Below are 21,448 nucleotides of genomic sequence, written 5' to 3'. Positions count from 1 at the left end.
GGAGATTGAGGAAATAGGAAAAAGAGTAGTGGAAAAAATATGATAATCATAAAAGAGAGAGCATATAAACCAACTGTTGGTAGACCATAATTTGGTAAAACAGGTGTTGAGGGTTGCAAATTATGCTTCCAATGAAACACAATTATACATAAAAAGACACAGGAGCTACTCAGGTCATGTTTATATTTCAGAGTCTTCCATTGATGACGACAAACAAGAGACCTTTTCTTATTATCCACCAAATTTTTTAATAAAATGTAATGGGCAGCTCAACACACTCTAGGGACTGCTCATTTGCAGTTCAGGTCTGTTCAGGTCTTTATGTGTTTCTTCCATCAGTTTCTTCCATTTACTATCGAAAATAATATGTTACCTATATTAACACTTTATGCAAAAGCTATATATAGTTAGCACTATGTTGCATCCAAATCCTCTAGTATTATTAAAAATATTTTGCATTTGATATATTTAAGTCTTCAAAATGACATCTCTACTTTTAGACCTTTTTTGGTGGTGTAGTAGGGCATCTAGTTGGTACAGGAATTGCAGGAAAGAAAAATCTGATAAATTAAAAGGAAAGACTTCACAGGTCCTAACAACAAAAGAGAAACACAGCAATGACTATTCATATATATAACAGTCCAAAAAGTCAGGGGGCCGCTAGACTATGCCTACAGTATATGCCATGGCAACGGCATTAAAGGAAGATAAGTGTCTCTTGAGCGGAAGCATGTGAAGCTCTTGCAGGATGTTAGAGTGAAGGCATCCCAGCATTGGCAAGGGTTTTCTAACTCCCTGCTAAAGCAAATAATGACATCTATTAGGAAACAGAGACCTGGCTTTTTAAAGGTAATAGACAACTTGGGCGGAGGGACTCCAGTAACTACTAGAAGAACCTTTAACCTTAGGTCTTTTTTTTCAAATGCTGGTTCACCCCTTATCTAGAAAATCATTTCAGAAATTGGCAGGAGGTGAGCTCAAGATGGGTTTGTAATACTGGATTGAAACTGATGGTAAATCCGAAAATACTGTTGTTTTTTTTTATGATTATCAAGGATAAATTGAGGTCTTTCTTTAATGGCTTTTTAAAAGAATTTTCAGAAATATTTGCTATGTAAAATGTACTTTATCTTTTAACTTCGTCTTTTATAACTGACTGAGGACTCCCCCAGAGGTTTGTCTTCTGCTGTCTAGAGTTTTTGTTTTTCTTTCCTCAGTTGGCAATAGGTCATGGCTAAATGATAATGTTAATGGACAGAAATGTTTAGGTTTCATTTATGTTAATCAGTTTGCATCTGTTTTGTTTTACTGTTTGTTAAAACAAATTTTTATGTCTGTGCATGATGTAAATAATAATTTGTAAAACTGTAGTCGCATTATTACAGTCTGTACTCAGTGAGAAGCGCTATCAAAAATAAACTGAACTGAATTGAATGAAACCATTTGAGATATGTAACAGATGTTTAAAGGGGCAACCCAAAAACCGAAAAACAAAACGACATTGAAGCCACAATCCTTTTCCTATCTTTTGCACACTAATGCACACATCTTTTACCATTCATCCATCCATCTTCCTAAACTACTTTTACCAGTGTCAGGATCTTTAGAAAGATGCAGAGAAACAAACGTTCTAATGCAAATGTGATTTTTTACCCACAACCATAATAAGAAAAAATGAGCTGTATTTTTAATTGTTTTTTCATTTAAACACTTTGAGATAGGTGCCACCATCTTGTATAGGAAAAAAGGACCTGACATCATGATGCCTCATTGTGTCATATGACTAGCTATAGCCATAGCAACAATAAACAACAAAGTAGCATCTATGATCAACTACACAAATAAACAATAAAGTATCATCTACAATCAACTGCTCAAAATGGTGTTACCTCAAAGAAAACTGAAACCCCAAAATGGCAGCATGGTGATGTCACAGTTACAGCTATACAAAATAATTCAAAGCCATAAATAACAACATGATACCTCAAAATCGGAGACAAAAAGAATTCTAGAAAGGTAAAAAAATGACATGACAGTCTAGAACAGAGGTTCCCAAACTTTTTTGCCCCGTAGACCACTTACCGATTTCCATAGACCCCCTGCCTGCTTAATATTGAATTTTCCTAAACTTATTAACTTCAAATGTGTTTTTGACAACTGACAGTGCTGCTTTTTTGTAGAGTGGACAATTGTAAAAAAAAAAAGAAAAACATGTACAATTTTTATTCATACCTTTATTGAAAAGACACAAAATATAAATATATAGTCAATATAAAATATAAATATATAAAAAAAGCTATTTAAACATAAGACAGAGCAATTCAAAATTTATTCCTGCCCAGACAGCACACAAATATTTTAAAAATATTTTTAAAATGTTGAAATGTCCGCGAAAATAGCTTACAGAAATATTTCTAGAAAATGTTTTTTTAGGAATTTAGGAAAAATCAACTTTATCTAAAGTCGTGATCAGCATCTACGGCTCTATGCAATCAGAGCGAATGCAAAAATATGTATAAAATTTTGTACTTACTTTTCTTGGGCACTCCTAAAGAAGATGATTTTGATTCACTTTGACTTGTACCTATTTATATTTTTGAACGTATTTTCAAGGCACTTTTCTTCTCAAAACTCAGAAAGCTAACGAACAGTGTTTGTCTCTAACACTCTTATTTATAATAGATGAATCAAAGTCCGAGCAAGTCCATGCAAAGCTTTGGTACAGGTCTGGACAAGTGTTGTTCACTGCGCGTACGCGTGCGATGCGTTGCTGCTGATATGAAAACTTGTGTCCGCTCACGTGGACAACCATTTACATCTCGTGCACCCCCAAGTTTTTTTTCTTGCTGACATAGACCCCCTGCAAGTCAAAATCGACCCCTGGGGGTCCATATAGACCACTTTGGGAATCAGTGGTCTAGAAAATAGTAAAAATAAAAATTTTAAAAAGTTGAAAATAAATTTTAATAATGTGTTAAAACATACCACAAGACAGATGCAAGAAACTAGCACAGAGTAATGTTAGGCTTTAAAAAGGGTTTTAATTCCTTCTTTTTATTATTTTTATTTAATATTTTCCCAGTTTAGTGTTATACCATTAAATTAAATATATAACCCCAAATCTGAAAAAATTGGGACGGTATGGAAAATGCAAATAAAAAAAAATGTAGTGATTCTTAAATTTACTTAGACTTTTATTTCATTGTAGACCGTATGAATCCAACATATTTCATGTTTTGTCTGGTCAGCTTCATTTGATTTGGTAATATACATCCATTCCTGCATTTCAGACCTGTCTTGTTGAATCACTGCATTTTTTTTTTATTTTCATTTAACATACTGTTCCAACTTTTTCTAATTTTCTATTACTTATTTTTTTTACTTATTTTTACTGTGTTTCATTTCTGTAATTGTTTCATCTTTCAGAACTGTTTTTTTGTTTTAAAATTAATTCCATTGTCTGGTTTTGGGCACCATCTTTCATGTTTGTATTTTTTCAATTGGGATAATGTTGATTCTGTTCCATGTATACCACCCAGCATATTTGTCCATACTTCTTGTTTAAAGGGTTCAATTATTCCTGTTTTAAATGTTTTAATGCACATCTATTTTGTGTATTTTTTCTAATTCTGTCTTTTATATTTCTGGGTTATTTATTTCTACTCACACATTTCCATTTTCATTTTTCCTGAGATAATAAAGTAACTCTGCCTTTTCCAGCTGTTTTCCTAGTTCTTTATAATTTCAAAATTGGAATGCCACACTCTTTCAAATATATATATATATATATATATATATATATATATATATTATTCTAGGAGGATAGTTAATTGGTATATTTTTTACTCAAATGTATTTCTTACATTTACTGTATCCATTTGTGCTATATTCTTTCTTCATTATCTTTGATCTTTTTGTTCCGTCTTTTTGCCCTGCAATATCTCTCTTATGTCAGCATTATAAAGAAAAATGGTAAGCCAATAAGGCTTTTAGAAATATTTTACCAGGAAACAAAGAGTTTTCTTTTAGGGGCAAAACAAAAGAGTAGTCAGTGGCCAGACAGGGGGAAAAACATGAAAAAAATATTCATCAATAATCAAAACCAAATCCCAAATTCATTGTTGAAAAACAGTTCCAAAGATAAAGTCCTCCAAAGTCTGTTATCCTGTTTCTATCCAACTACTCAAAGTAAGGATTTATTTAAAATTCTGATGGCTACATGATAACATCATGTGACAAGAGGTGTGTCAGTAGGCAGATTCAAGTGACTAACAAAATGTACCGACGATACATGTTTTCCGGGAGTTGAGTGATTATCATATAGATTAATGTACTGTTGAGGTCGATTTTCTGTTATAAACAAACAGTATAAATGTGTCTTTATTTGCACTTTCAATTTTTTATTTAAAAATGGAAAGTGCATTGCTTCATGACCAGCTTTACTGCCTATAAAATATGCAATAGTATTTGATACTTTTTTATTAAAAAAGGTATGCGTCTTTACTTAAGCAAACACTTCACTGCAAGTGACAGCATATGAAAACCAAATACTGGGCTATAAGTTACATAAAGATGAATCACAACAAAGTTCAATCAGATGTTTTAGAAAATGTAAGGCATATGGATTGGGATGGGGGTCTCACAATTGTGTTTTAAACATGTCCATAAATTGCTTGTATTTTTTAAGCAATGATTGCAAATAGCCTCTTTAATTTTTCACGCTCCCCTTTATTATTCGGTTTGAAACCAAAGTGAATCCAAACTGCAGAAGTAATGTTTGGCTTTAAAATAATATCCATCTTCAGTGTCAGTCCTTTTTATTATTCTTACCAAAGGTCACGAAAGGTGCAGCATCTTATTTCCCCAAGGTACTGTAATTGTGACTATGGACAGAACTGTCTAATAATCGAGTGGAAGAAGGTTATCCAGTAAAATCAATTTTTGGAGCGTTAATCCATATATGTTTCAGTGATGCCTTTGGCCGTTTACATTTGAAGTATTTCAATACACATGTATTCATATTTACATTTATTTGCTCAGCTATCACTTTTATCCAAAATAGGTTAACTTAATCCAGTAAAAATCAGTCTGGGGACTGTTTAGGAACCAGTATTAGAGGACAAGGTTAAAAAATTGATCATCACAAGTGAAGAACACAAGCTAGTTATACTTCCTTGGCTACTTAAACCCAAAACAGTCATTATCAATTAAACAGAAATTCATGGAACAAGGGTCTTCAGACACTTCTGAAACATGTTGTGACGCGTGAGTCAGTGTCTTGCCCCCAAGAGAAGACGCTGTCCAACGGCTTTAAGAAAACCAACTTTATTCCAATCTAAACAGGAACAGTCATGGTATTTATTCAAATGGGAGCTACCACTTCAATACACACAAACACAGCAAACAAGCAGTGACGGAGCAAGGCCAAAGGCCAGGTTATAATATTCCCCGCGTCAACCATCGGGCGACAGACGTGTTACGTGGGTTGGCTGCAAACTTGCAGCTGCCTTGGTGATGCAGCAAACCTGGAGTTGCCTTGGCGACGGACAAGCAATCCTTGACAGATGTGTCAACCCCATTTCAGCATGTGGTACAGTTAGGGATGGCTCCAAAATATTTTTTACACTACTATTATTTTTTGAGATGAACATTGTAATTGCTACTGCTTGAATACATTTTACCAAGACAGTGTGCTGTGATTCTTCCAGTATAGGGGAATGTCATTTCTGGGAGTCAGTTAGTCATCTGTCATCACTGGCCTAGTGACAATCATAACCAATATGGATATGGCCTTTAGTTAGCCATACAAAATGGAATTGCCTCTGAATGAAACACTAATCAAAAAGTGATAATATAAATAAATAAACATCAAAAAGTAAAAATCATAATGTATTTAGGGAATAGAAAGAATAATCATAAACTTATGTGGGGAAATTAACTTATGACAGTCTCTTATTGACACTACTTTTCTCGTATCGATTTTCATCTTTTAGTGTTCAATTTCTGTTTCTATTTATATTATTACACTTGCCCCCAGATTGCCTCAGACCCTTTCCTCCATATTTGTATAATCTTTAACTATTAACTGGAAACTGTTTCTACAAAAAATATGCCATGACATTCGTAAAACCAAGTTGACCCAGTTCATGGCTAGCGGCGTTGGTACTGGCTGAACCTATCCAGATAGTATGGCAGGAAACAGCATTAAGACAAGGTCCCAGTCCATCACAGTTCTTCTACTAATAGATTTTCCTTGATAATCAACATACCATGTGACCACTATTCCTACCTAACAGTAAAATGTTCCCCTCAGAAAAGCTGGAATTTTTAGAGAACTGGACTTGCCAATTTGTTGTTTGAGTTGCATAGGGATCCTACCCTGCTGATTCCAAAATGTCTCATAGTTCTCGACCTAATGGTGTATATCTGTAGATCACTCCATCTAATGTCACAGGCGATTACATTGAGATCTGGTGACTGGTGAGGCAACTGCGTTCATTAACATGTTCTTGAAACCATTATAGTACATCCCTAACTCTGTGGGTCATTAAAAACCTTCTTTGCAGATGTGCAGACTGATGCCATGAAGTGATACATATGATCCGCAAAAATATTCAGACACCTTGTAGTGTTCAAATTCAGAAAGTCTATTTGTATCAATGGGCCTAATGTGTTTAACAAAATATTGCTAATTACATTTCAGCTACCAGGCTGCCTTGTTGCCAGGCCAGATAGATGGATTAGTTTATTTGAGTTTCCATATCTTGAGCCCCACATCACCATGAGTTGGAAAGAATAAGGATTCATTAGGCTAGGAGGTCTTTTTCTAATTCTTCCGTGTCCATTATCTTTGTTTCAAAGTCAACTGCTATCACAATTTCTTGTTTTGCTGACATGAGTGAAATTCATTTGAATCACTGGTTGTCACACCCCACTAATAACAAGGCACGCATTCAGATATTCTTTGTTCGGCATCTCTGATTGCAGCTTATCTGTAATTTTGCTCATGTTATCAGCCTCTGGCAGTTTTTTCATTATTGGGCTGTTGTCAGCCATATGACTACTGGATTTCTGGTCTTAATGTAACTGTGAAACTGAATGGGGTTACAGATACTGTAGACTCACGCTGTGATGTTTGAACCCTACTATCATATCCCTTTCAATGACATTTACATATTTTTACATCTTGGACTTTATCTGACCTACAGACACAACCTACTAAAACCTTCCTCTCCCACAATGCAATGTATTTGCACATTTTCTAACATTTTACTTTATCTTTGCCAAGATCATTTTAATTACACTGCTTAAATTAGTCTCTATTTCTAACCTAGTTTTACATGTCTTTTCATTTTCAGTGTCATTCAAGTTTAGTTTTATGAAGGTTTGACTGTTTTCTTATTTTTTATAATCTAGTTTGTGTTATTTATATTATTCAGTTTAGTTTTCATTTTACCTTAAAAATGCCTATTTTATGGACATTAATGAGAAGTCAAGTAAAATGACCCCTTTTATTGGCTAACTAAAAAGATTACAATATGCAAGCTTTCGAGGCAACTCAGGCCCCTTCTTCAAGCAGTTTGTAATCAACACACCGTATGCCGAGAGAGTATTTTCCAAGAGGTTTTTTAATGCAACAGCATCCTTCTTTCAAGGAGCAGGCGGTTTAAACTTTGCACCAAGTACTTCAGACTACCTTATGAAGGCAGATGATTCATACAACCTGCTAGACATTACTGATTTAATAAATAGCGGTGCCACTGCTCTTTCTCTTGTTTTGCATTCGATTGGGAACTTTCTGCAGGGACATAGTTGAAGTTTGTTGACCACCATAGCCTGATATTTTACTTTATTTGGTAGGTTATTATTGTTATTATCCTCAGTTTCTTTTTATTACTACTGTTATTGCATATGTCCTACACAAAGTACTCCAAGACAGTACCTTCCTGTTTACAACCAATCCTTTGCTGGGTGAACATGTTGAAAAATGTTGCGCTCATAAACCTACATAGTAACAAGTTGTATAGCTATTAGTAAAAAAGCAGGGACAGTCAACAGCAATTTTTCATCAAAGGACTGAGTTGTCAGGAGCAATAATTTGTCTTTGTGAGAAATAATTTCCAGTTACATTACCCTGTGCGCACTACTTACTATTATGCAATATAACTATCTATTCATATGTAATAACCTGAATTTTTTATGCATTATAGAACACACTTGAAATGTACTTATTAAAGTGCCATGTTTATTTAAACTATTCAGGCACATATAATTTATTAATTTATTCAAGAAGCTGCACAGATATACTGCATGTAACTCTTGACTAGAAGTAAAAAAAAAAAAAATTGTGCGGGCAACTTAAACATTTACTTTTTTTAATGGTTGTGTTACATACAAGTGTTCATCCACCCATCAGTTTTCTGCTGCGTATCCGGGTCTGGGATATGGGGGTAGCAGTCTAAGGAAAAATGCCCAGACAGGTATTTTTATATCTCTGCCACCTCCTCCATGGGGGTACCGAGGTGTTCTCTGGCCAGCAGAGAGATATAATCTCTTCATCATGTCCTAAGCATCCACTATGGTCTCCACTCAGTTGGACATGCTTGAAACACCACCCCATCGGGGTGTCCAGGAGTCATTCTAATCAGATGCCTGAACCATTTCAACTGGCTCCTTCCGATGTGGAGGAGCAGCAGCTCTACTTTGACCTCCTCTGAATGTCTGTGCTCCTTGTTATATCTCTAAAGCTGAGTCCAGACACCCTGGGAAGGAAACTCATTGCTCCTGCTTGTCTCTGTGATCTAATTCTTTTGGTTACTACCCACAGTTCATGACCACAGATGATGGTAGGAATGTAGATATACTGGAAAACTGAGAGCTTTGCCTTTTGTCTCAGCTCTCTCTTCACTCCAATTGACCGGAACAATGACTGCGGACACTGTTTCAATCCACCTGTTGATCTCCCACTCCCCTCTTTACTCAATCATGAACAATATCCTGAGATGCTGAAATTCCTGCACTTGAGGCAGCACCTTATCCCCGACCTGGAGAGGGCACTCTACCCTTTTCTGTTTGAGAACCATGACCTTTCCCCAGTCTGTGTCTAAGGTCACAGCCTGATGAAGCCAACAGGACCGCATCATCTATAAAAAGCAGAGATGCGTTATTGAAGTCACTGAACTGGACATCCTCCACCCCTTGGCTGTGTCTAGAAATTCTGTTTGTAAAAATTATTAACAGAATGAATGACAAAGGGCAGCCCTGAAGGAGTTTGACACTCACCAGGAATGTGTGTAACTTACTACAGGCAAAGTGAACCAAGCTTTCCTTCTGGCTCTACAGGGATCGAGTAGCCCACAACAGTAGACCGAGCGCCTAAGTCCACAAAGCACATGTAAACTGTAAGATGGTCCAGTGTTCTGTAACTGGGGCAAAATCCACAATGTTTGTCCTGAATCCAAAGTTCATCCAACAGCCAGCTCCTCCTTTCCAGGATCCTGGCATAGGCCTTCCCAGGGAGGCTGAGGAATGTGATCCCCCTAATGTCGAACTACAGTCTCTGGGGAATCACCACCCCAGTTTGTCAATACACAGCCACTTTCCTTGACCTTGATGCAGTGTTGAAGAGGTGTGTCAACCAAGACCAAGGTCCAAGAAAATCCACAACCTTTAAAAACTCGGCAAATATCATCCACCCCAGGAGTCAGCTTCCTGAAAAGAAGGCAAGTTGATGGGATTTAAGAGGTCCTCAAAGTGTTCTTTCCACTGTCTAATTTTAGCCCCAGTTGAGGTAAGCCTCCCACATGGACAAGCACTGCTTCTCCCTCCTGAGCCGCTTGACAGTTTGCCAGAAGTTATTTTCCATGGCTTCACAGAACACCTCCCACACCCAAGTTTTTTCCCTGCATCTGGTCTGTCAGTATCTGTCAACTGCCACTGGAGTCCCACAATCTAGTACACCTCAAAAGGTCTCTTTCTTCAGTGTGACGGCTCCCTTTACCACTGGCAACAACCACCGGGTCCGGGGATTACTGCCATAACAGTCACCAACAACCATATGGCCACAGCTCTGTACAACCGCCTCAGCAAGAGAGACGCAGAACATGTTCCATTCGTGTTCAATATCCCCAGCCTCCCTTGGAACGCAAGAGAATATCATCCAGAGAGGCAAATGGAAGATCTCCTGGACAGCGTCTGTCAGACGTTCCCAGTAAGAAGTATCCAGCTGCAGTCAGAACAGTTTTAGGCCTTACACAGATCCGAGCACTTCACACACTGTGGGGCCTGGAACTTGTTTATATCCATGTGAGAAACACCATGACTTTTATTTTCACCTCTTTCATAACTGTACAATTAAATAATTTACTAATTGGATTCAGTAGACACTTTTAATGTGATGTGTTGCTTTACCTAGAAAATGTATTCATTTTTTTTCACACAAAAAACTCAAATTACACATACATTCTAAGGTTTTGTTTTGGATGCAGAACTGAGAGACCTCGATAGTTTAGAAGTTTAATAAATGTTGAATACACAGGTCTCTAAACTACCAAATCCATTGGTTTGAGAACAGGAACTAAAAGGAATTGAAATTGACATGGGTGTACAGTAGGCATCAGTACATCAGAAAAACAGGGGATTGGTTCCAGGGAAGTGAGGGGAGCCTAAAGAGATGCTGCTGACAGGCCTTAGAAGGACATCAGCTTATGGGCCTCAGAATGTCTCAGGTCGCTGAATCTGTCCAAGGCTTCAGACTGTCTTGCCATGCAGCTGGACCGGTCTATCTGGCATCTGGCAATTATAAATCTGATGACATGACTACAAAATCGATCATCGACCTACAGACTAGGGTGCTGTTGCTTTATTGCCAAGTAGACTAATGAAAACCCTTATGCTCAAACAAGATGACAAACAGAGAAGTCCAATAACACAAAGTTGAGTCCAACTTTCACTATCGTTCCCCACATGAACATTAAAGTCCTCTAGTAGAACAATAGAGTACCCAGTTGGAGCACCTTATAGTGCTCTTCCCAAGGTCTCAGAGAAGCCCAAATACTCTGACCCAGTTGTCGGCGCATAAGCACCTGTCCTGCCCCCAACTCAAAGTCTTCTCGTCCACTTCTCGTCAAGATACATGCAATGAGCCTACACCCATGGCAACTCCAGAGTGGAATAGAGTCCAGCCTTTTGGTTGTTTGGTTTGGTTCCAGAATCCATGCTGTGTGTTGAGGTTATCTTGACTATACCTAGATGTTACCTTTCTGCCTCCACTAGCTTGGATTTCTTTTTCCTTTAGAGAGGTCACATTTCATGTCTGTAAAGTCAGTTTTGGTAGCAAGAGATCAGTCTACCACTTGTGTTCAAGTCATAATGCACTGGACACTTAAGGCTCCTCCTGCAGGTTATAGGCCCACACGAGGCACATACAAGTAGATTATTCAAAATCTTTCAAACCTGATTTAAAATAGCTATAAATGACAACTCTATTGTCCGTAATCTTCAAGAAAAATCACATTCTGGGCATGCAATATTGAATGGTGGCCAGAAGCATATATATATTTTTATAACAAATAAAGTATTCCACGCATACATTTATTCATGATCGAATCCTTCTAATCCGTTGTCTAAACCAGCGGTTCTCAAACTGTGTGTAACAAAATAGGGGGCGCGAAGATGTGAAAAAAAGAAAACAAGAATCGAAAATATGAAAAATACATCTATTGTAACCAAAACAAATTAACTTAAACTACATTCTGATACTAGAAAAATAAATATAGAGTTAGATAAATGTCGATAAAAATTAAGTAGGTATAATAAAATATGCATCTATGATATATCATTAATTAAAAAAGAACAAATTGATATTAGTGGACTCCTTTCAAAAAAACGTTAGGGGGGCATGATTAAAACTGTTATGAAAACCCGGGTCGCAAATACTTAAAGGTTGAGAAACGCTGGTCGAAACTAACATCGGGGACAAAATTTCATTTGTGACAGCAAATGGGTGAACTCTTATTGGCCTGGAGGGAGATTTCAGCACAGGGTTTATAAAGAATGCTGCCATAATCTTAGTGATCTTACTGTCACTGACATAACAGAAAAATAAATACTGCTTAAAATCAATACTAAAAAAAATGTAATACTGTATTTATATTAATGTCATGAATTAGTAAATACTAAATTTATACAAGTTGTTTTTATTTACACAAATTCACTTTGTCAAATTTGTGATATTTGCTGTTGTCAGATTTTAGGCCTACTTTTACATCAGTGAATGGAGGTAATGTAATGGTTGATAACAACTAATGAAGAGTAATAATTAATGAGTAATACATGTCAGAGTAATTCAAATTTCATATGCCAGAATCTCCTGATGCCTTAATTTTGTAGATCTCCCACTCCTGATTTTTACATTTTCCTAACAGAAAGGCTACCTTCATAAAACCAGCCATGTCAACTGAAGATTACTCCATTGTTTCAGAATACTGTACGTGTAAAACAGCCTTTGTTCTTTTATTTTCAAGGACCCTTACACAAGTAATCACCATTTGTTATTAGGTTCATTTTTGTATTAATCCATAATTAGTCATTGAACTGAACTAACTGATTCTGAAGTAATTACTTGTAACTGGATACTGCTTCCATTTCCGGTTCACCTCCATACCATTGCTTTGCTTCCAGTGCTGCTTCTTGTTGGCTTCCATACCACTTAAATATGTGCCATGTATTCTTTTATTATTTTCAGCACATTTTACTTGCCATGCTAAGGAATATTGCTTTGGCTTCATTAGTGTTTGCAAAACAACATGATTTTAACATTCTAATTGTTACTAGATTTGTCAGTTTGATGGTGGACTTATTTTGTTCTAAACAGTTGTCTCTGTGGCCTCAGTCTGACTTTTAACAACTTGAGTTCAAATTAGATGTGATTTATTGACCTTAACAAGTCAAACTGTGTATGAATAATTTTTGCAATGGATGGACATAGATAGACTAGTGGGGTTACTTTAATATCAATTTTCAAAGGATTTCAAAAGATGAGCTTTCTATGCCAAGTTTTAATAGCTGGGGGTAGGGGCATTGTGTCATGTCGCTTTTGTTAAATTTTGGCCATGGAGTTTCCTGATTTGCATCTTTGTGTGCTACTGTGTAATAGTGAGCACACACACACACACCTCAGAAAAAATGACGTACAACAGAAATCAGTTTATTTTGAAAACTGAAAACACATTTTAGTTTCTACCTTTTTAAATTTTATTTCAGTTAGTTTTCATTTTGCACTCAGCTTTTAGTTTTATTTCTATTTTCATTAACAAAATGCTTTTTTAGTCATTTTAGTTATAGGTAATAACCCTTGTAATTGAGGCGCTATATTGAGCCCGACCTGGCACAGATTTACACGGAGGCACGTGTAAAAAGTTTTTATTTTCTTCACCTGTGGGGCATGTCTTCCCCGTGAACCCCACAGGCACAACACAGTCCAAAACACCAAACACAAGCACAAAAACCACACTCCTCTCTGACAACACCACTCCTCCCATCAAGCTTCGTCCTCCTCCTCCCGACTCTGGCCACTGAGTCGTGGTTGCTGGCCCTTTTTATAGCCCACCCAGAAGTGCTCCAGGTGCTTAATCACCTGTTTCCAGCTGCAGCTCTGGGTGGGCTGAAGACTTGTCCATCCGGGCTCAGAGACCCATTCAGCGCCCACTGGCGGCCACCCCAGATCCCAACAGGGCTGTGGAGAACTTCCATGGAGCTCTCCGGGAAGCTGAGGCACCACCGTCAGCCATGGAGGCTGCCACCAATCGTCCTGGGAGAGGTATTGAGCAGCCCATGGTTGCTCTTCCGGAACATACGTCGAAGAGGCGTCCCGGCCGGACATGGGACCCAGCCATCCGCCACACCCTGAATAAGCATTACTTTACATGTTTTTTGCATCCTCGTTTACTTTTCACTTTGTTCTCTTTCTTTTTTTGTATATTCTACTGTATGGTTATCAAGTTTCCTCTCCTTTTCCTGTTATTCCTATCTACTATGTTGAAGAAAAAACACAAACTCAATTGAATCATAGTGCATATCAAATTACATTGCCTTCCTTTTTGTGATTTCCACCAACAAATACAGATTTGTTCTCTTTTCTTGTCTTGTCATGTCTTTTAAAGAATAATGCTGTTTCACAGTGGCATCAACATTCTGAAGCCACTTTGTAAGTGGCTCACCTATTTATTAGCTAATTTGCTATATGAACGATTGTCTCCTATTCAGTGTTGGTTTCTGTGGATCGCCCATTGTGTATCACCCATTGTTGCCACTATAAGTCTTTCATTAGCCTGTACTGAAAAAATAATAAACATTATATTGCATATTTGATTTCAAGCCATAACCCCAGAAAGGAGTTCTTTTTGTTTTAAAGGGACTGCCTTAGGGCTCAAATAAGGTGAGAAATAAGCTACAAATTTCTGGCAAAGAAAGCCAGAAGGACGCGTACTTCTCATGAGTTACAGGTGCAGCCAGGACTATCCCTGTTTGTTTTTAGGAATCCAGTAATGGAGAGCTGTTACTGAAAACACAATCAGCAAAATTTTAAACAGCATAATATATTTTTTGTCCCTTCACTAACAATACTGAGATATAAAATAAAATGAAAGTCTTTTTTATATAGTTGTAATAGTCCAGTCACCGGGCTGTACAAACCATCATCTTAGAGCTATGCAGTTAACACATGAGGAAGGCGGTCTGGCTGTACTGTATGTAAACTAGTCTAAAAAGGGAGGAATACATCTGTCAAAAGTATGCTTGTGTCTTTTGTTAATCTGTTGTGATAACTTTAAAGGTTTTCAGAATTTGCTTGGATTTCTTTTTATTTTGTCTAGTGTCACCAATTTGATTTTGCTTCTTAATTTATATCTTCTGCGGTGGGTTGGCACCCTGCCCGGGATTGGTTCCTGCCTTGTGCCCTGTGTTGGCTGGGATTGGCTCCGGCAGACCCCCGTGACCCTGTGTTCGGATTCAGCGGGTTGGAAAATGAATGGATGGATTTATATCTTAATTAAAGATTAACCTATTCCCCACAATTTTCAGAAATACACTTTATAGCAAGTTACGGGGCAGACATGTTATGTTACTTTAATTGTATTCTTGTTCATTTTCTGTATTTTGTTCCTCCTATAACATGTACACTTAATCGGTACAGAATTTAAGTTCTTTTGATTTGAAACAATTTGCTTTTCAGTTTTAATCAATGTGAGTATTGTACAGTGCAGTATAAATTAACCAAACTTGTTTTTGCTGTTCACTCCACAGGATTACACGATTACAATGTATTTCCAACAAAGCTGGAGAGACAAGCGCTTAGCATATACTGCACTTTCACTGAACCTTACATTGGACAACCGTGTTGCTGATCAACTGTGGCTCCCAGATACTTACTTCCTGAATGACAAAAAGTCATTCCTTCATGGAGTAACAGTGAAAAACAGAATGATTCGGCTTCATCCGGATGGAACTGTGTTGTATGGGCTAAGGTAAATGTCTGCATTTTCTTGTATTTGTTTTTCTATTTTTTGCACAAAATTAAAACTGGCAATGTTAACCAAAATTATTGTTCCATATTCAGTGAAGTATTTAGATAGATAGATGATAGATAGATGGATCTTTATTGCCATTGTCACTTTTACAAAGGAACAATGAAATTGAAGGTGCAGTTGACTCAGTGTGAGGCATAAGAGTTAAAAAGACAAGTAGAGAGAAAATAATAACAAACCGAATAGTAATAAAAGTACTTTACTTTACTTTGTTCTCTTCACTGTCCTGACGACCCTGTGGAGCACTTTCCTTTCTGAGGAAGTGCAGCTGCCGTACCACACACACAGTCCGTATGTAAGCATACTCTCGACGGAACAGTGATAAAAGGCAAGGAGCAGATTTTTGGGGAGATGGTTCTTTCTGATGATTCTCAGAAAATACAGTCTCAGCTGCACCTTCTTCAGCAGCTCTTTGGTGTTGGCGCTCCAGGTCAGGTCATCCTTCAGCTCAATGCCCAGAAACCTGAACACCGGGACCCTCTCCACACAGGCCCCACCAATGATGAGTGGCTGGATGTCAGTTTTGTTTTTTCTAAAGTCAATAACAAGCTCCTTCATTTTGGGGTGTTGAGGAGCAGGTTATTGACTCTGCACCACTCTTGACAGCCGCTCCACCTTGTCCCTGTATGCCAGCTCACCCTCCTTGCCCGAGATGAGAGATTTATTAGAATGAAGTGCCCCAGTACATAAATCAAAAGATTATGAATGAGGTTAAATGAAGATTTTATAGCCAGTTTTATACAATTTAGTACTTTAGGGAAATGCTCCTAGAACAACATCCATTGGCATCTTACTCTTTGAAGTTGTCTTGGGCATTAAAGCTTCATTTCCTTCTTTAATTTCTACTCCCTCAAGGGATACTTAACTGCAGACCTGGGTGCCGGTTTTCATTCTAACCAGTTTCATAATTAGAAGCCAGGCCTAACAGATAATAAAATTTGGTATTTAACTTTCTATCTTTCAAGATTACATCTTGCCTGAAGAAGGGGACTGAGTTGCTTCGAAAGCTTGCATATTGTAATGTTTTTAGTAATCCAATAAAAGGTGTCATTTTGCTTGACTTCTCACTATCTTCCAAAACAAATCTTTATCACATTGTAAATTTTTCATTTTTTTGGGAAACATTATCCATATGTTTTGTGGTCCAGAACAGACTTGTACCTCTTGATCCTTCCCTTCTCTCTCATTTATTTCAACACATTGTATTAACACAGATACGTCATGATGAATATAGACAGGTTTAAGTGGAAGCTCGTTACTTGAAGAGCTGATGGTTCCTTTGTCATTTGTCTCTCATTATTAACTAATGGTGGGTTAAGAAAACAGGCAACAATTAACATGTAAATCCGGCGTTTTAAAATTAAAATAGGCAATTAAGGGTTTTGAATCGTAACAAATGAGTTTATCAAAAAAAAATTTTGCTTGAGCAGTAAAACAAAAATGGGTTCTAATTAAAAATTTGGTTAAAGCAAAAACCTTAGGCCACTGAGGACCTCCAGGACTGGAGTTGGGTAATCCTGCTCCAGACCTTACTAAACGTCCTCAGGACTTACGCTGTATGTGAGCTAAGGGTCACAGTAATTTATTAAAGATTCAGAAGAATAAATGAATATTTGGTTTGATGCTAACGTTGTGAGAAATGAACAGATGCAAAATTAATAAATATGTCTTTAAGTCCTACAATTGAATCACCACAGATGATTTAGCTGTAGAGTGACTATATAATAGACAGCTCATGATCTGGGCTGGAACAAGAGCTGAATGGAGTCTGTGAGAGCCCACTTTGCTCAGCTAGCCCAACATTGCCAGAGTAGGTGCAGCTCCTAAAGACATAACAAACAACACACACCTCAAAATGAAAACGTGAATGAATTAAAGGAAAGTAAGGGGAAAAATAAACAAGAGCACAAAATAATACATGATTAAGAACAGTGCTCAAAACAAAGCCAAATGCAAATAACAAACACTAATAAAATTAAAAATGACAAAAACAGCTTCTCTCTTGCAGGACCAGAAAAATGTATTCCTTTAACTCTTAGATTCTCATACATAAAGACAAAGGCCAGTGTGACTTCAATTGTTTGCACACATGCACTGTGTTGCTACTGTGGGACTGCATACTTGAGCCTGCACATACATAACCATGTTACTGTCACAATGAAATCACAGCTAGATAGCCATCTTTAGGGACTAAAAAATTAGGGAATCTAACAATAACAAATTGATAAAAGAGCAGTAGGGTGTGCATATGTACTGTATATGTTGACGTGTTTTCAAATGTATTAAGAAATTGTCGGTTTGATAGCACAGAGTGCTGTACATTAGAACAGTCTAGGCAAGAATAGGCCATTCAGCCCAACAACGCTTGCCAGTGCTATCCACTCAATTCTTCCAAAATAACATCAAGTCGAGTTTTGAAAGTCCATTAAGTTCTACTGTCTACCACACTACTTGGTAACTTATGTATCTATGGTTCTCTGTGTAATGAAAAACTTGGTAATATTTGTGTGAAATTTACCCGTATTCTTGATTAACTCATTTTAAAGTGACAGTCTCAATCCACTGTACTAATTCCTTTCGTAATTTTTAACAATTCAATCAATTCTTTTGCATAAACTGAAAAGGTGCCGCTCTTTTAACTTTTCCTCATAACTCATCCCCTGTAGCCCTGGAATCAGCCTAGTCGCTCTTCTCTGGACTTTTTCTAGTGCTGACATGTCATTCTTGTAGCCTGGAGACCAAAACTGCACACAGTACTCCAGGTGAGGTTGAACCACTACAGTACAGAGTACAATGAAATTCTTACTTACATGTCCAACCAATGAACAATGAACTTTGATAAGCAAGACGTTTGTTATATAGTGCAGGCCTGTTTTGGTAGTTTGTCATTTTTTACAGTTTGTAGCTGTTGTCAGGAGGCCCTTTTTACAAGATACTGTGGCTATCATTGGTGCAGGGTATTAGTGATTGTACATTTGTAATGCTATCAGTAAGTCACACAGTCAAAGTGAGGGGCTAATCCCTATATCATATGGCTTCCATATGCCTATACAATTCCATGAGCACTTTGTGTGTGAATGGTCCTGCTGCACTAACTCTCCCAATATATTTTAAAAGTAACATAAGTTCTTCTCGATTATAAAGATGCTCTTCAGTCTCCCCTAACCCAAATAACACCAAGGAGGCCATAGTTTTAAAACAAGTTTATTTAACCTAATAATCATAACAGAAAGGCACGGGATATTGGAGACTGAAAATGAAAAAGGCAAAATAAACAAAACCCTATTACCATACTGCCCTCATTTGTATTGAGCTTTAATGCCCCCTTGCCTACCTACTAATGAGTTTCTCAGATCTGCTCTTGCTTTCACCTCCAATGGCCATCCTTACTCTTAACACTCAGAATGTTTCCAACTGCAGTCCTACTGGATCCAAGCTTAACTAATGAATGTCAGGATGGAGCTTTTAACCTCAAGCCAGGAGTTATTTCTAGGGAAATCAAAAGTAGTAGCTAGCATGGTCAGGAATGGCCTTAAAAACCCATGGAACTGTCCTTGTAGCTCTCCCCCAACAGCCCCCTATAATCAGTAGGTCCCACTTAAGATCCATAAAATACAAATGTTGTTTGTTCATTATAATGGGTACAACTTAAAGTTTTCATTAATGCCACCTATTACCACACACTTTTCTGTCCCCCTGTCCCTGTGTGCCAGGATGGCCTGACTGAGTCTCCTAAGAACCAGTGCCTTGAGGTTTCCTTTTATCTAAAAGAGAATGAGACAGCCCTGTTAAATATTGGTTTGACAGCACACTGGACAAGTGCATCACTTTTAACTCCATGTTGCCCCTTTTTATAATTATGAGGCATAGCAAACCAGTATTACTAGCAAGGTCACAAGAGTTGCCATTGCCAGTGCACCTCCTGTCCTGTATTATATAAACCCTCTTTCAGCTCCAATATATCTTTTTCAGTATTACGGTACATTATTCACATAGTAGACAGCTGCAATCTATTTATAGAAATTTAACAATGTTCAGTTGCATATATTTAGTGTTTCCTTTGTTTCTGAAGATTGATTTTTATGTGTGGGGGCAAGCAGTCAGTTACCTGTAATAGTTGCCATGGAGAGCAAATTATTGGAATATGAAATTAGTAGGATGGTTCATGCATAGTACTTAATGCGTGAAGGAGTAGAGGGATTTGAAGTAAGGTTTTTTGTCTTCTACTTAATGAGATTATTAAATAGAAAACAAATAAAAAGCATCCCACTGTACACGGGAAATCCCACATTGCTAATCCTATCCATTTATTTTTCAAACCGATTATCCCATTTAATGTTGGTTGCATAGGAGATGAATCTCACAACAGGTGCCAATCATTTGAAGAGGGTGTACTGTAAACACTGGAATGTCTAAATATCCTGAATGTCTCTGGACAGTAAGCAGTAACTTGAGTTCCATGGCAAAACCCAGGGGTATGAGGCGTCTTTCATCCAAGCAATAATACTATGAATGGTTTGGCTTGAGATTCTCATTTCTTTTATAGTTTACTGGTTGTCTGCTTGGTTGCTACGCAACAGAGTTTCACACTTTGCCTCATCTCCATAGCTCTCATAAAGGTGAAATTTGGGGCAGGTTAGTGCATTCTGCATTATCTTTCCTAAGGTTGAAACCACTTTGCTGAAATTTGTTCCATTAACTTCTTTGTGACTTTATGCTTTTAACCTTTTCTTTCTCATCGGAATGGCGGCTCTGACGCTAGGGATTTGCGCGATTGCTGGTTCGAATCCCGTAATAGCCATAGGTGACCCTACTCTGTTGGGCCCATGAGCAAAGCCCTTTACCTGCAATTGCTTCGTCCTGGGTATGACGTTAATCTGCATCCAGGTCCTTAAACGTGCAAGGAAAACTTGGGGGTTGGTGGCAGGATTGGCACTCCAGCTACTGTACAAAACCTCACACTGTTCCAGTGTGGTACACCCAGCTGCACTTGGGTCCCAATCCAGCCTATGCTCCCAACCCCTCTCTCTTTCTCTTCAACTGGACTATATCTTACCAAGTTTCCTGTTTCATACAATGTTTTTTCCTGAATGGGATTAGAACATATTGCAGACTGTGCAAGAAATTCTTGCATCCTCTTCTAAAAATGGAAAAAAGAAGTGTTCCTTGGCTGCTGCTCTACTGTGCAGTGTTCTCAGGCAGTAGTTTAACTGGCCAACAATGACTGAAAGAAATTTGCTAACTTGTTAGTAGGTTGGACTTTGCTAGAATTGAAGTGTTAAGTTTATGAAAACTGTGCAAGGAATAATATCGCCTGTGTTAGTGAGACATGGCTGCTGAAAGTGGAATATGAAGCAAAGCTGGAAAGAACAGTAATGGGAATGATTAAGGTGGTGAGGAGTGTCATGCTAGGCAAATGCCAAGTTAAGTATGGAGTTGGTATGGAGGCAGTAGGTGTTGGTTTGGGCTTGTGGAGCGAAAGGCAGAGGATGATGGAATGAAGAGGTGCACCAGTTTGGAGATGTAAGGGATGAGGCCCAGAGGGAGGCCAGAAATTATGTGGTTGGAGGTCGTGTCCTATGATATGAAAGAATAGTTTTCAACACAAAGGACATCCAGGATCATGGATGGAAATTATTTGGTGGGCAAACAGCTAACCTGAGTAAACCTGGAAAACAAATGATAAAGATGCTGAATGTTGTATTTTTACATTGTGTAGTAGTTATCTTTTAGAAGTTTACCTCTATTGTCCACAAGTGGAAATTTGCTTTGATCTGGTCAGCAACATAAAACAACACATTCATACTTACAAAGCATGCAATAAAATACATATTAGTAATTTATTAATATACACAAAAATAGAA

The 21,448-nt window shown here is 37.6% G+C and overlaps 1 protein-coding gene across 2 annotated transcripts in view; it reads left to right on the top strand.

The window, feature by feature from the left end:
- The window catches only part of gabrb4 (gamma-aminobutyric acid type A receptor subunit beta4), a 378,684-nt gene that overhangs the window by 223,454 nt on the left and 133,782 nt on the right, over positions 1-21,448 (top strand). For both annotated transcript variants that reach the window (XM_028816096.2, XM_028816095.2), the window contains exon 4: positions 15,304-15,524. In XM_028816096.2, the coding sequence (XP_028671929.1) occupies positions 15,304-15,524 (221 nt within the window). The remainder of the gene's footprint in view (positions 1-15,303; positions 15,525-21,448) is intronic.

This window comes from Erpetoichthys calabaricus, chromosome 12 (genome assembly GCF_900747795.2).
Source record: "Erpetoichthys calabaricus chromosome 12, fErpCal1.3, whole genome shotgun sequence".
NCBI lineage: Eukaryota > Metazoa > Chordata > Cladistia > Polypteriformes > Polypteridae > Erpetoichthys > Erpetoichthys calabaricus.
This window is presented reverse-complemented; position numbering and strand designations above follow the sequence as displayed.